Source organism: Herpailurus yagouaroundi, unplaced genomic scaffold (assembly GCF_014898765.1).
Source record: "Herpailurus yagouaroundi ecotype Mexico unplaced genomic scaffold, PumYag 29, whole genome shotgun sequence".
NCBI lineage: Eukaryota > Metazoa > Chordata > Mammalia > Carnivora > Felidae > Herpailurus > Herpailurus yagouaroundi.
In genome coordinates, this window is record NW_024412377.1 from 110,043,505 (window position 1) to 110,059,060 (window position 15,556).

The 15,556-nt window shown below is 35.3% G+C and overlaps 1 protein-coding gene across 4 annotated transcripts in view; it reads right to left on the minus strand.

Annotated features, from left to right (window-relative positions):
- Nucleotides 1-15,556, minus strand: part of IPO11 (importin 11) — a 193,646-nt gene that overhangs the window by 110,628 nt on the left and 67,462 nt on the right. For all 4 annotated transcript variants that reach the window (XM_040452231.1, XM_040452225.1, XM_040452244.1 and 1 more), the window contains exons 13-19: nucleotides 15,081-15,171; nucleotides 12,203-12,250; nucleotides 11,293-11,398; nucleotides 8,540-8,666; nucleotides 4,922-4,955; nucleotides 4,569-4,609; nucleotides 2,871-2,987 (exon numbers count right to left, since the gene is read on the minus strand). In XM_040452231.1, coding sequence (XP_040308165.1) covers nucleotides 2,871-2,987; nucleotides 4,569-4,609; nucleotides 4,922-4,955; nucleotides 8,540-8,666; nucleotides 11,293-11,398; nucleotides 12,203-12,250; nucleotides 15,081-15,171 — 564 coding nt within the window. The remainder of the gene's footprint in view (nucleotides 1-2,870; nucleotides 2,988-4,568; nucleotides 4,610-4,921; nucleotides 4,956-8,539; nucleotides 8,667-11,292; nucleotides 11,399-12,202; nucleotides 12,251-15,080; nucleotides 15,172-15,556) is intronic.

A 15,556-nucleotide genomic window follows, 5' to 3' on the forward strand; every position in this document is an offset into this window, starting at 1 on the left:
GACATCCAAACCTGATGATTACCTATTTCTTCTATGTATTTACTGGATTGCCGCAATGGAATAATTTATCAATTACTTTTTCAAAAAGTAGAGAAAATATAATCTTTAAATAATTGTACATTATATTATAAAAATGGTGACACTTCACTGAATCTTCAAAATTAAACCATTATGTGTTATCTTACTGTTTTTTGTAAGATGGCTCAAACTGTCTGTAACCCAAGGGGCAAAAATCAAATTTAGCCTATGAAAGACAGGTGAATGATATATAAGCAGTAGGACTGTTCAAAGGTTAACACAGGAAATTTAAAGAATCAGATGCCTGAAAATACTATTCATGATGATTTCCTGATTTCTGAAAACACAAAATACTACTGGATTAACTCTATCTTACTATTTACTGGTGACACAGTCACCTGAGTTGCTTAGCTATCTGTGTTCTAAAAAGTGCATATGGATAAAAACACAAAAGCACTTTTAAAATTACTAAGCATGAGGGGACACCTGGGTAGCTCAGTCAGTTTAGTGTCCAACTCTTGGTTTCATCTCAGGTCATAATCTCACGGTCCACGGGTTCAAGCCCCACGTTAGGCTCAGCAGTGACAGTACAGAGCCTGACAGGGATTCTCTCTCTCCTACCCTCTGCCATTCCCCCACACTTGCGCACACACAAGCACACACTCTCTGTCTCAAAAAAAAATAAATAAATTTTATTTATAAATATAAATATAAATATAAATATTTATATTTTAATAAATTATAATAAATATTTATAATTTATTTATAAATAAATTAATTAAATTTAAATAAACTTTAAATTTTACTAAGCATGAGGAATTTCAACCTAGGATTAAAAAGATTTAGAGATTCGGGAGGATGTAGGTAAGAAAATTCATTTCCACAGAAAGAAATCTTTAATACGTTTCCATTAGCCAGATGGTATCTAAATAAGATTACAAAAAATGGTCACATCTTGTTTCTACAATTTTTTAATGAACAATAATTTACTGCATTTGTATAATGATCTAAAGCATACTACACATGTGTAATAATTTCATACTTAAGACACCTGTGAGTCAAGTGATTTCAGAATTATCTTTATTATTTTAGACACAATGGAGCACCTGGGTGGCTCGACTAGTTAAACATCTGACTTCAGCTCAGATTATTATCTCACCACTGCATGAGTTATTATCTCACCACTCCATGAATTCAGGCCCCATATCAGACTCTGTGCTGACAGCTCAGAGCCTGGAGCCTGCCTCAGATTCTGTGTTTCCCTCTCTCTCTACCCCTCCCCTGAGCGCATGTGCGCACTCTCTCTCTCTCTCTAATAAACATTAAAAAATATATATATATACACATAAGGACACAAACTTAAAGACCTTACCCAAACGACACAGGAGACACAAGCACTTGAAAGGAGTTTAAAAGAGTCTCAATTAACTATCTGGATGATCAAAATCTCTCAATATTCTTCATAAACAAGTATCAAAATGAAATAACGTAACTAATGTAGTAAGAATCCCAAACACTAAGGAAATTGTAAGGTAACACTATTTTTAGACACTCGAACCGAGATCGGCTCAAAGTGATTAACAGTGACTCAAAACTGCCGCTGGAGGTGCATGCTGACTGTGAAGGCTGGTAATACCACCAAGATGTATGTACTTTGACAAGTTCCTTAAAATCTCAACCTGTTCGAGATGATAAATTCCAACCCTCACCCAAAGGTTTTTGTGAGGATTAAATGAGAAATATATGCAAATTATTTAGCACGGAAGTTGGTAACTTAGTATTATTCAGTAATTGATAGCAATTCTCATCAATTACTTTAGAACAAGCTCAAGCAATGAGAACTCACTAAAAGACACAGGAACAAACTCCAAATGTGGACATGAATTCAGCTATCTTTCGCTAGTAACTCACAGATTTACTTCAGTACTTTTCGAACAAGGATATGGTAATCTGGTAATACCACCAAGATGTATGTACTTTGTCAAGTTCCTTAAAATCTCAACCTGTTCGAGATGATAAATTCCAACCCTCACCCAAAGGTTCTTGTGAGGATTAAATGAGAAATATATGCAAATTATTTAGCACGGAAGTTGGTAACTTAGTATTATTCAGTAATTGATAGCAATTCTCATCAATTACTTTAGAACAAGCTCAAGCAATCAGAACTCACTAAAAGACACAGCAACAAACTCCAAATCTGGGGACATGAATTCAGTTATCTTTCCCTAGTAACTCACAGATTTACTTGAGTACTTTTCGAACAAGGATATGGAGTGGTGAACTAGGATATGAGAAACCACAAGGGTAATTAATTATAAGGTAGTTTCTTGGATTATTAGTTTTTCACACAAATTAGGAGACATAGGGAAGCTGAATAACTAACTTAATATTTAATATCTGTTGAGAACTTTACATATCATTTTTATATTAAGCTAAACATGGACATATGTGGACCAAACTGCAAAACACATTTAATTTTGAAGGTAAATATAACCGACCTCTGAAAATAGCTGCATTTGCTGACACACTTGTGGCTATGTCCTCAAACACACTGAATTTTAAGAAGTATTATTAAATATAAACTGGTTCTACTAAGACAGATAAAATTCTGCATTCTGAACCCCTCTACATTACTGATCCCATTTTAAAATTTTTTAATTTTAGATTTTAATATTCTCAAGTTATTTTTTTAAAATGCGAGTACACATGTCAATATAAGCGAAATCACAACCGTATAGGTTATAAGCATTTTAATGTGTTAACTTTTAAACAATGTAGATAAAGCAAAGCTATTACTGCAATCCTACATATACTCCACTCACCTGACATTGAATGTTTTACAACAAAATTACCTGTATATTTACTCTTTCAATCACACAGGAAAGGACATGCAAAACATGCATCTTTGTGTCACATTCTGTAACTTGCTGCAGCAGCTGAAAAAGTAGTGTGAACATGGTTTCCAAATACTGCAGGTAAACAGAAAAAAAACAAAGGGTCATAAGAGAAATAGAAATATCTTCACAAACTGAAATAACAAAATTAAACCATAATGTCAAAGCAATAAATAAGAGATTAGCAACCAGAACTCCAGCATTACCTAAAGAAAGCTGAAATTGTTCAAGTTGCCAACGTTTAGGAATCGCATTCTTTTTTTTGGTGGGGGGGGGGGATTTTCTTTTTTTTATTGTTCCTTAATTGGTCCATTTTAGAATTAAACTCATCCACAAAGTGAATCATGTTTTCAGTGGAAAACCGTGTCTAAATTTTGCGTTTAAATTTTATACCGCTAAACTAAGCTGCTAACGTTGTCTGGTCAGTGTCCTGGTGTGCCTGTTGCCAATCACAAGATACTTTGTTTTGCAAAGTCTACTCATTAAAACAAAAGAAATACCAATAAGTATACTCGCATACCAGCTCTCTGATGTGGCCCTTAAGATATGCTGCATGGAGATCTCACTTTCCATAGATTTATATCTGTTATTCAAAGAATGACCGAATATTTATTATTAGGAAATAGGAAACAAATATCCATGTCTGGCTGTTAACGCCTAGATTACAAAATGACAGTAGGGATTCATAGGTCACAGAATGCCAGATACTTAAATAAAACACACATCTGATCTTTCAGATAGTTCATTTTTTTTTTTTCAACGTTTATTTATTTTTGGGACAGAGAGAGACAGAGCATGAACGGGGGAGGGGCAGAGAGAGAGGGAGACATAGAATCGGAAACAGGCTCCAGGCTCTGAGCCATCAGCCCAGAGCCCGACGCGGGGCTCGAACTCACCGACAGCGAGATCGTGACCTGGCTGAAGTCGGACGCTTAACCGACTGCGCCACCCAGGCGCCCCAGATAGTTCATTTTTAAGCAGATTTCTAAAACATATTTATTTCATCCCAAAATATCTAATGATTCTTTTCCTAATGAAAATCCTCTCTACAAGTTTGTCCATGTACGACCTCCACAAGAAGTACACACAGACACTTTATCATGTAACTTTCTTCTTGCCTAGTCTTCCTAAGAATAAATACTACTGCCATAGTCTTATTAACATATTTAACAAGTGCTTACTGAGTACCTGTTAAGTGAAACACCATGTGGGCTTCTGGGAATTAAATGAAGAATAAAAAGATGACCCAGTAGGACTTGGTGTTCTACTATTCAAGTAATTTACAATCTAATGCAGGATACAGGCATATATACACAAAGAAATAGTTGAGGACTATAAGTAACAGACACAGATAAAACGAAGTTACTAGATGTTTTGTAATTGGAAAAAAGGTAAAAAAAAAAAAAAAAAAAAATTTTAAAAATTAACTACAAAAAAATTAAAATAAAAAAAAAAAAAAAAAAAAAAAAAAGCAGAATATAAATAAAGTTATGAATTAAAAAATTACCAATAAAGGTAGTAAACTTCTAAAATCATCTTAATGTACTTTTAAATTTGGCTTCAATAAGTATCACATACATATAATTTCATTTATAAAATAACACTTAATTTGCAAAAGACATAGCAGATTGTGATTAATCTTAAAAATATTCTCACCGGCAGAAACTGATCTGTTCTAAATTCAAAATCATCAACAGGTAAAAAGCAGTTAAGGAATACTGAGAATGTATGAGGTTAATCAGAATAAAATAGATCTAAAACCCAAATATAATAATCAAAAACTATATTTTAAGCGATCTAACAAATTTCGCAAAAAAAGTTACTTAAAAGTGTTAAAATTCTTCACAATGAAGTATTTTTTTATTTTAAAGATTTTATTTTTAAGTAATCTCTACACCCAACATGGGACTGGAACTCACAACCCTGAGATCAAAAGTCACACACTCCACTGTCTGAGCCAGCCAGGCACCCCATCACAATGAAGTATTTTTAAATTCTTTAAAGGATATTTAACTTCAGTGTTGTTGCTGTTTCGATACGGACCTAAAAGAAAGTGCATCATGAGATTTTAATAATTCTGAAGCTACTAAATATCATTAATATCAAATGGCAGGAAATTTATTCCAAATCACTTTTACTTTTTGCTAATATTAAAGTCAGAGAGGTTATTAACATCTGGAAATAAAAGAATATTCCTCTTATTTTGCAACAAGACTTGAAAAAGTCAACTAGTGTCCATTCCCACCCTTCTCAGTTTCTCATAATTTGTTTCAACAGTCTTTAATCCAGGGGGTGCTTCCAGGAAAATGGATAATTTGCCCTAAGTGTGAGACAAGGGTGGGACTAAGAGAAGAATACAAAGGTGCTGCCACACAGGGAGAGAAGGCTGAGATCACAGATGAGAGACAGGCAAATGGGTGAGGCTGGTGAAGCTGGCAGATGTTTGGTGAAGAGGGAGGGAGGAGAAAATGGAAAGAGGAGGCAGAAGGAAGAACACACATTCCCATCTGCAACCACAATTACAGGAAATCCGTGAAATATCCAAAGATCTATTTTGAGATTTTCTAAATTCCAAAGTTCACAAATACACAAAGATTTGTACAGGTTCCTGACACTTCCAAATCTTAATTTGTGTGTCAGCATGTTATCTGGGCAAATCACACCACAAAAGCATCATCCCTATCGCTCTCTTTCAAGGGTTATCTGGGATTTGGTCAGCTAAACTGGCACAGGCTACGATACCCAGAGTTTCCACAAAACATAACATGAACTCAAGCCATGACTAAATTCTATATCTAGTTAAATGTTTCAACTAAAGGAAAGAAATTCACTCAATATGCATTATACTCCCCCAGATCAAATGACAATGTCAAAATGTCAGGCAACTATCAGAGATAGAAATGTACTCCACCCAGTGGCCTTGGATACTATAAAATTTATGGAGTCCTATTTGAGAAGTTGCTTTCTCCAGTAACTGCATTATATATTTTTTTAAAGATTTAGCCTTTTTAAAACTCAGTTATTCATTCATTTATTTATTAATTTTGGGGGAGGGGCACAAGTAAACAAGGGGCAGAGAGAGAGAGAGAGGATTCCATACAGGTTCCACATTGTCCACGTAGAACTCGAAGTGGCTCGAGCTTGCCCGAAATGTGGCTTGACTGAACTCATGGACCGTGAGATCATGACCGGAGCCAAAGTCAGATGCTTAATTGACTGAGCCACCCAGGTGCCCCCGGTGCACCTGTACTATCTCTACTCTGTTGCAGCCAGTCTTGTGATGATGTGGTTATAAGATTAGGAAGCCACATAGATAACCATACTTGCTCAGGATTAAATCTATCCCAACCCGGTAAAAGCACTCAAGCAAGATAATGTAGATTATGAAAGCCAGAGAACATTTAGATTCAGCAGTATCTATGTAAGCACATGCATATATACACACATGAACACATCTATACGTATGTACATACTACGTGTTTGTATACTGCCGTGTACATAAATATGTGTATAAAGTATCCTCCCACATTAGCCAGCATTTCTCACAAGTTGAAATTAAAGATCTTATATACACTAGAAGGCCAAAGTGTGCAACCTTAACTTGGTACCTTACTAAACAAAGTCTTAAGAAGTATCAACAAAATATCGGTGGCAGGATCAAACAAGTGTAGAAGGTTTAAAACTGAGATGAAATCACCAGAAGATACACAGGAAAAGGGCAAAAGCTGAACCTACAGCAGCATTCCCTCTAAGAGTATTCCTTAGATATTAGTGTATATGTCATCTTGGATAGTCACTATTCAAATGTATGTTTCAAAGGTTCTCCTCAGTCCTAAAGCAAAGAGGACTACTGGAATATTTAGCCCAGTGTTTTCCAAACTTATCCAGCCATGAAACCCTTTTTCTCCAGTAATACTTACTGGGATGTAATTAATGTTCCACTCTTAAAGTGCAGAATTAAATTTCTCTTATTTCTTTCTGAACAGATACCTCAAAAATGAGTAAAAGATTCAAAAAATTTCTCGATTTCCCTAAGAAAACTTAAGTGAAATTTAATCCTTTTGTAACACTTTCATAAAACATTTAAGGTCTTCTGTCTGATACCTCTGAGAAAAGAGCAAATGTTTCCAACTGGGCAAAGAAAAACTTAAACCTATAAATACTTTAAAGGTATTACAAAAGTAAACTCATTCCAGCAAACAGTAATCTAAACAGTTTTATTAATAAACTTTTAAGAATTTAGACATGGTAAAATATAACTGGATTCCCTTGTAACTTCCCATGTTTAAACTATTTAATAGTTACAGCATTATATTTAGAGTAAATTCCCAACTATTTACACAAAGTAGATAATGGCCAAGTGAAAATCCAAATAACAGTTCTATCTGCCTTTGGAATACACTGAGCTTCTACAATGGGTTTATTTATTTATTTATTTATTTTTAATTGGGAGAGCAATAGAGAAAGAGAGAATCTTAAGCAGGCTCCACACACAGTGCAGAGCCCAATCCGGGGCTTGATCCCACAACACTGGGTTCATGGCCTGAGCTGAAACCAAGAGCTGGATGCTCACCCGACTGAGCCACCCAGGAGTGCCGACAGGTTTATCTTTCTAATTATGTTTTCCTTCACAGAACATTATTTTTCTGACCCTCTCTGACTCTTCAAAAAAATATATATATATTATATATATATATTATGTCAACACTTATTATAAAGGAAACAATTCCAATGGCTAAAACACACACACACACACCCCCCAGAGAAAGTAGCTTATGTACACACGTGGAAATGAGAAAAGGATGGCCCAAGCTTTTGCTGAAAAACAGGCTAGAATGGGTTCAAAAAATTTTTTAAAGGAGTATACTGAGAAATGATTAAACAAGACCTCAGCCTAATTCGGGGGCAGAAAAAAAAATCACATATTTTTACATAAAAATAACTTGAAACTGAGGAAAAGACCACTAGACTCCATCTTTTCAAGACTATGCTAGGGTCCAGTCTAAGCCCAACACAAGGAATATGTACAGTAAGTCATGAATATATTCACTCAGGAATAAAATAAAGCCTCGCTCTGAGTGAGCCTCTCTTCTCTTCCTTTCTCTCTGACCCTCATGGGATTCTCTCTCTCCCTCTCTGCCCTTTGCCCACTTGTGCCCTCTCTGACTCTACCAAAAAAAAGAATATTATGTCAACACTTATTATAAAGGAAACAATTCCAAAGGCTAAAACACACACACACACACCAAAAATCCCTTCAAAAATGAGAGACAAAGAAAAAATTAACAGTCAAGATGAACTAGATGGTAGTACCTCAAGTATGAGAATGACAAAATCCATACTGAATAAGAAAAAAAAAATATGTAAGCTAAAAAAAAAATCTTTAAAAAAAATGTCACCTGACTCTACAAAACTAGAGTTTAGTTAAATGTCTTTTCACTGACTCTTCATGATAAGGGTAAATAATAATCAAAGAACTTCCCTCCCTTAAATCAAACTGCTTGCCAAGGAATAACTACAAGAGTGAAAGGTTACCAACATACTAAATCTATAAACTATTCCTGAATATGAAGCTTAACATCAATTAAACTTATAAAAAATAGTCTTAAAACATTTAAGGAACATACCACTAAGTCTTGATCTTGAAGCAAGTTACAAATTGCCTCATATAACATGGGTCTTAAGTCAGACTTGAATTTCACAGAAATCCACTGACCGATGAGCCAAATCACCCTGCGTCGCAATGGCTTATATCTGAATAGGGAAAAATCATGAAATTAAAATGGTAAATATTCTACAAAGTATACTTCATTTAGTGTATTTTATCATTTAAATTTAAAATATAGTAAGGAAGCAATCTGTATTGTTTATATAAAAACTTAAAAGCCACTTCTAACTGTACCACAGTACACATACTACAAAACCACCTAAGCTCTCAAATTTAAGTATCCTATCATAGAATGTGACTCGTTATCAAAAATGAGATTTTTAAAGTTGTAAAACATTTTCAGTAACAATATACCCATTTCTTTCTCTATGATCGTCTTTTCTAAAGGAAATGAAGGCTATTTAAAGCAAGAAAAAAAGACCCACAAAGCTATAAACAATTATGTTTAAGAATTCTACCCATAAAGTCTCTTACTGATACTATATAAATTTTAGTGGTGAGATGATAACTGTTTTGTACATAAATGGAATAAGCTAATGAAGATTCCACATTTTTTAGAAAATTAGAAAATTTTAAGATGACCAAGCACATAGAAAGAAGTGCTCATTAAAGTTGAAAAATAGTTGTTTAAGTATTCCCTGCCCTCAAAACATTTACAACTCACCTAAAAGAATTAAAGAATGTAAAGCTATATACTAGGATTTCAGAAAAGGAAGAGAAAGGAGTGGGTGGGGGAAATGGGATTTGAATAGCCTTTAAGCTAAATAATACTTGGGTAGAAAATCGAGAAGATGCTATTTGAAGGGATGGGGACTGTTTAAACGAAGTCACAGAGGTGGAAGTAAACAAGACTTGTATACAGTGTAATGGAGGAACCATTGAACCATCAATTTTGAACTGAGATCTCCAAGACTGCTACAGTCAACATTCTATTCCGGATACAGAGAAGGAAGCTCAGAAAGTTCAAATTCTAAGTTCACTTAGATCACAGTCACTTCTGGGCAGAGTTAAAATTAGAAGTTAGTTTATTCCCCAAAATATGGTCCCTGGACCAGCAGCATCATTATCCTGGAAGCATGACAGAATCATACAATCTGACCCAGACCCTAAAATATAACCTGTATCAGGACGTGCATCTCAACAAGATCACCAACAGATTCATATGCATGTTTGAGAAATACTGGTCTAGATCAGCTCAGTCCAGAAGAAATATAATGTAAGCAAATATGTGATTTTACATTTTTTATTACCCCCATTAAAATAAGTAAAAAGTAAAATTTTCATATTTTTATGTATCTCAATATATCCAAAATACTATCATTTCAACATCAATACATATTTTACACTCCCCAGGTTTTCAATTTAAAGTCATTTCATCACTTTTATTAAATTCATTTCAACTACTCATTAGCCATATGTAGCAGGTACTGTACCTGACAACACAGATCTAGAGTAAATAGCCTCTAAGCTTTAAGGAAAATCAAAGCACACATGTGTCTTTCTACTGAAGGCTTTCTCTAGATCAAAGGTTCACTAACTTCCTGTGGGCAGAGTCACAATACATCTTACTCACCACACACTTTACGGGGCATAGCAAATTCATGGCAAACTGAAAATATTCAATGACTGAATAAATGATTAACTCAATCAATAAATAGCAACTTATTGGGCAAAATTACTTTTTTAAAAAAATGTTTATTTCTAGAGAAAGAGAAAGCGAAAGCAGGAAAGGAGCAGAGAGAGAGGATAGACAGAATCCCAAGCAGGCTCCATGCTGCCAGCACAGAGCCTGACTTGGGGCTTGGCTCGATCTCATGAACTGTGAGATCATGAGCTGAGCCAAAATCAACATGGAAGCCTTAACCGACTGAGCCACCCAGCCACCCATTGTCAAAATTACTTTTAAAGCATCTGCAACTCTACAGTTCTATGGCTCTCAAGATTTATAAAATGAGCCATACGTGGATGTCTTCATTCATTATTGTAGTTAAAAAACGCTATCTAAGACTACATGCGACACATTCTGATAGGCACCACATCTACAGAGATAAATCAGCAGAAGAAAAAAATTACAGAAACTATGAGAGTCCTTTTCCCTTACATTTAGGTCACTTGGTACCTAAAATCAAGTAGTCAAGTACTTAAATGCATATGAAACCTAAGAACTGGGAAAAGTCCTACTAAGTGTCAGAAAGGTCTGTCCTACTCAATGAGGCAACACAACACAGCCCTAAAGTGTGTCCAAATTCTTTCCGCCATGGTGTCCCTTCATCCTATCTACCCTCTTCCAGACTTGCAGCATGCTGTGTGGTCCCACGACAGTCACTTTTCAGGGCTACCCCTTGTGCTAGACTACTACTCACACCAGGCTCAGCTCATGCTAAGTATCCCACTGGCTTTCTTTTGTACACATTTTCTTCCTACATTTCAGCGACCTCCATCTTCCCTTACCTTTGCATAAAATTTCCTCCTGCAAAGTATCTTATCTAACAACAAACATTTCATACTTGTGACAATTCACATGTGAAGTAAAATAACATAAGTGTCTTTATTTTTCTTAGCTGTAAACAGCACGTCTTTTTTTATACTTGATACTACCAGCTAAGTCATACTATAACTTTTTAAAAATTTTATGCAATTTTAATGTCTTGTCTTCATCAGAAAATTAAAAAGTAAAATAAGTATATCATAAACACCAAATTTTATACTTGCCTATTGTGAATGACTTGTAATTCTGGAAGAAGTTGGTTTTTAAACCACTGATCAAAATCAACACTGTCAAACAGCTCATAAGCTGCTAATCCAACAGCATTATACACTACAAAGAAGATTTGAGAAAAAAAAATTTAATTTCAGATGCTGGGCCAAATGTCAAGTATCCTATGTAAGAAACTAATCCTTAGGAACTACTTTAAAACATGTAATATACTAATAAGGGAAAATTTACAATGTTAATCAGACAAATCACTTAAATAGCAATTTCAGAAAGATTAAAGTTTCTTTAGACACTTTTTCCTAAACAGCCCTTAGTGCTTTCAAACAGAAAATTGCATTCAATTAAAACTATTCAAATCAAATTATAAAAATTAAAAAGCAACATCTGCTTCCAAAGGGTCACAGTATTTTATGATCTGGTCCCTACATACCTACCTCTCTCCATCCTCATCTCTCAGCACAAACCGTTAGGCTTTATGTTCCGTTCTGTTTAAACCAAAACACTCCCGGCTCAAAACTTAACTGCATTTGCTCCCTTTCTCTTCAAGTTTGTGTACATACTGCTCCTTCTGCCTGGAACTCTCTTCTCACACAGGCCCCCCCTCCCCTTGCTAACTCCCACTGATCCTGGTGTTCTCACATCACACTTCTTTAGGAGCCCTTCCCTAGGCATACCAAAACTCCTTTTGGTTTTCCAATGTACTACTTAACTGCCACCTATTTTAGAATTAATCAACTCGTACTATGTTACAATCAACGGTCTGCTTATCTCCCCCACCACACAGTTCCTAAGTTGTAGGTACCCCTGTATCCCAACCTCCCAGAGTAACACCTGCCACAAACTAGACATACCAAATATTTATTACTCAAGAAATCAATGTTTTAAAATCACTTTAGTTTAACATACCAGCATCTTTGATTAATAGTGCATTCATGTCTTCCACATTAGTGGGCCCTGTAAAAATAAGTTTTAACAAGGGTAAATCACACTAATTTTTAAAAGATATTTGATTTCAACTCAATTTGTTAGTTTCCCATTTCAGTTAAGTACAAAAAATTTCATGATATTAAATATACATGGACATGTAAATGGAAAGCCTAAGTTTTGTAATCATCATGGAGAACACAGGTACAAGATGTAAAACCTTATTACAATTTTAAAAATCATTATAACATATTTGAAAAATGTTATGTCAGCAACATTCTAGCAAAGTATATGCCACAAATTGCTAACTAGCACATAATACATTATACCCTGATTAAAAAAAAAAACACCTCTTAAAAGAAAGAATAAAAAGATGAATCCCACAAAAAATAAATTTTTAAAAAGAACAAGCACAAGGGTACCTGGGTGGCTCAGTGGTTAAGCATCTGACTTCAGCTTAGGTCATGATCTCGCGGTTTGTGGATTCGAGCCCCCTATCGGGCTCTGTTCACAGCTCAGACAGAACCTGGAGCCTGCTTCAGATTCTGTGACTCCCTCTCTCTCTGTCCCTCCCCCACCCATACTCTATGTGTCTCTCTCTCAAAAAAATAAACATTAAAAAAAAAAAAAAAGCACAGGCTATTCACACAAGCATCTCGAAATATAAAAAATAAGTCAGATTATTACAGTGTATTAAAGGACGACAACACAACGAAAAGTGCCAACAGAAACAGGGAGCCATCATGTAAAGTGGAACCTTCAGAATAAAAAGGTGGCAGTCTCTGGGGCACCTGGGTGGCTCAGTCTTAAGGTTAAGCATCCAACTCGATTTCAGCTCAGGTCATGATCTCATGGTTTGTGAGTTGAAGCCCCACACTGAGCTCTGCACTGACAGCATGGCGCCCACTTGGAATTCTCTCTCTTCCCCTCGCTCTCCCTGCCCCTCCCCCACTCTCTCTCTCAAAATAAAAAAATAAGCATTAAAAAAATTTTTTAAAAGTTGGCAGTCTCACACTACTGTCCAGAAAGGAGTGTGTGATGGTTAAGCCATGAAAAGCAGTTTACTTAGTAAGTCTATTGCTCTAGGATACAAAGATTTTGAACAAGTTTATCAAAGCACTCTTCTGCTGTTAAGTATGAATTCTTAAGCTCAGCAGGCTAATACGCTGGAATAAATACAGCCCTAAATAAACAAACTGCTCCACAACTAGGAAGAAAACTAAACTTCGTAATCACTGAAAACCTTATAAGCACCCAACAACTTATCAGAGCATAACCTAAATAACTTATCCACTTTACTACAGTGGTTTAAACAAATAATAATAAATGCATGGGTGAAAATGGAAATGACATTCTCAACTCAACAAAAAAAAGTAACTTAAGCAGTCTAAATACCATCAAATTTAAGAATTTAGTTCATAACTATACCTTAGAAATCAATCCATACGAAAATACACTAACACACAAATTCAAAACCTGACTGATCGTGTTCTTGCTTAAATTATAAACCAAGGGAAAAAAACTATCTATTAGGTTTCTGAGAGAACAAAAGCATGAAAAGTGAGCTACTCTCGCACAACTACAAACAAGATCAGGCATCTCCTTCCCTATGGCAGCTTCTCTTGCTGTTATTTCCTTGTATCATCATCTACTCAATCCTTCATCCCTTACTATGTGATTCCTGCCCCAACAATTCAAATAATCTTTTGTCTCAGGGGATTTTACTGCCTTCTGTCTCTTCCATCACTGGACACTTCTAGTAACATGCTCTTCTACCCAGGATTCACCCCCATACCATTTCTTACATCTTTGCATTAGTTTTTTACCTGGCTTTTTTTGTAGGACCTTCACCTCTTCCTATGCTTAAAGGTGAAAATCTCAGCGTTCAGTCTTTGAACTTGTTTTTCTTCTCCCAAGCCTCCTTATACACACACTCCAAAAGGAAAACTCTATCTCCAACCACTACTAACAACTGTCTCCCTGTCATTAAGATTCTAAAGTTCAGGATCATGTCTGATCACTTTCCCTTGCTCAGTAGTCAATTAGGTGCCAAAAGTCAATCAACAAACAGTTACTGAGTGTACTAGGCACTGCGAATTATGTGTGAACAAGACAGATATGATCAGTGCCCTCGTCCCAGAATTTACTATATAGCAGAGAAGTCAAAAATGATAAATCGCAGTTAATAATTAAGTAATTAATTACTTGTGTAGCTGCAAACAAAGATCAAATAACAAAATTTTCGCATCATCATTCTCTCTTAAATCTGTTACCTTCTTTCCATTCCCACTACCACCATTCTGAGCCTAACATTTGTTACTCTCATCTTTTTCCCCCACTGCTTTCCACAGCACGCTCCAGGTAGACTATTTCCCCATCCAATATACTTGACCATGTAAAACACTATTTCGCTTCTGAGGCTAGTGTGTTTATGAGAACAAAATCCAACTATCACGTTCAATGCCTATCTCAAGGTTGCCTTCATCAGTTGCCCATTCTTGTTCTCTGTCCTGAAAGCCATCCAACAGAAAAGAACACATTGCGGGAGACATGGATGGCTCAATTGGTGAAGTGTCTGACTCCTGACTTCGGCTCAGGCCATGATCTCATGGTTTGTGGATTAGAGCCCCACAGATTCTCCCTCTCCCTCTCTGCCTCTCCCCTATTCTCTCTCTCTCTCTCAAAATGAATAAACTTTAAAAAAAAAAAAAAAAGAAAAGAAAAAACAAAAGAACACATTCGGGTCTTTCTCAGATTTCTATTATATGGTGTAGGAAATAGTGCACTGCACATAGCAGGCATTCACACTATTTTAAGTCAACATGCATTAATAGAGAAAGTATCATAAAATATACCTCACCTTGAAGTGTTTGCATCATTTCTAGAAGTACAGGAGTAAGAGTCTGATTATATTCATGGAATATATCTATAAATAGTACTTCAGTGCAAGGCTAGAGAGGAAAAAAACCAAATTTCCAGTGACAACAATGGTATATTGTACTGATTAATTCTACAATAAAGAAAAGAATACCCATTTTTAAAATCCTAAAACTCCAAAAATGTTTCCAATTTCTGGTATCTTTACATAAAGTAGATTACAATGTTTATAAATATACTGCGGGGGGGTGGGGAGGAATCAAAATTTAATTTGATTCCTAACATAGAAAAAGTTTATTTCGCTATTTGAATCATTTAGCATTATGTATTCAAAAAGTAAAACTACAAAGAGAAAATAACATTTTTAATTAACAACTCCTTAAATTAAAAAAGCAATCTGAAGCCACATTCATTTGCAGATTCAGTGCTGTAACGGACTACCCAGGAATTAATACATTA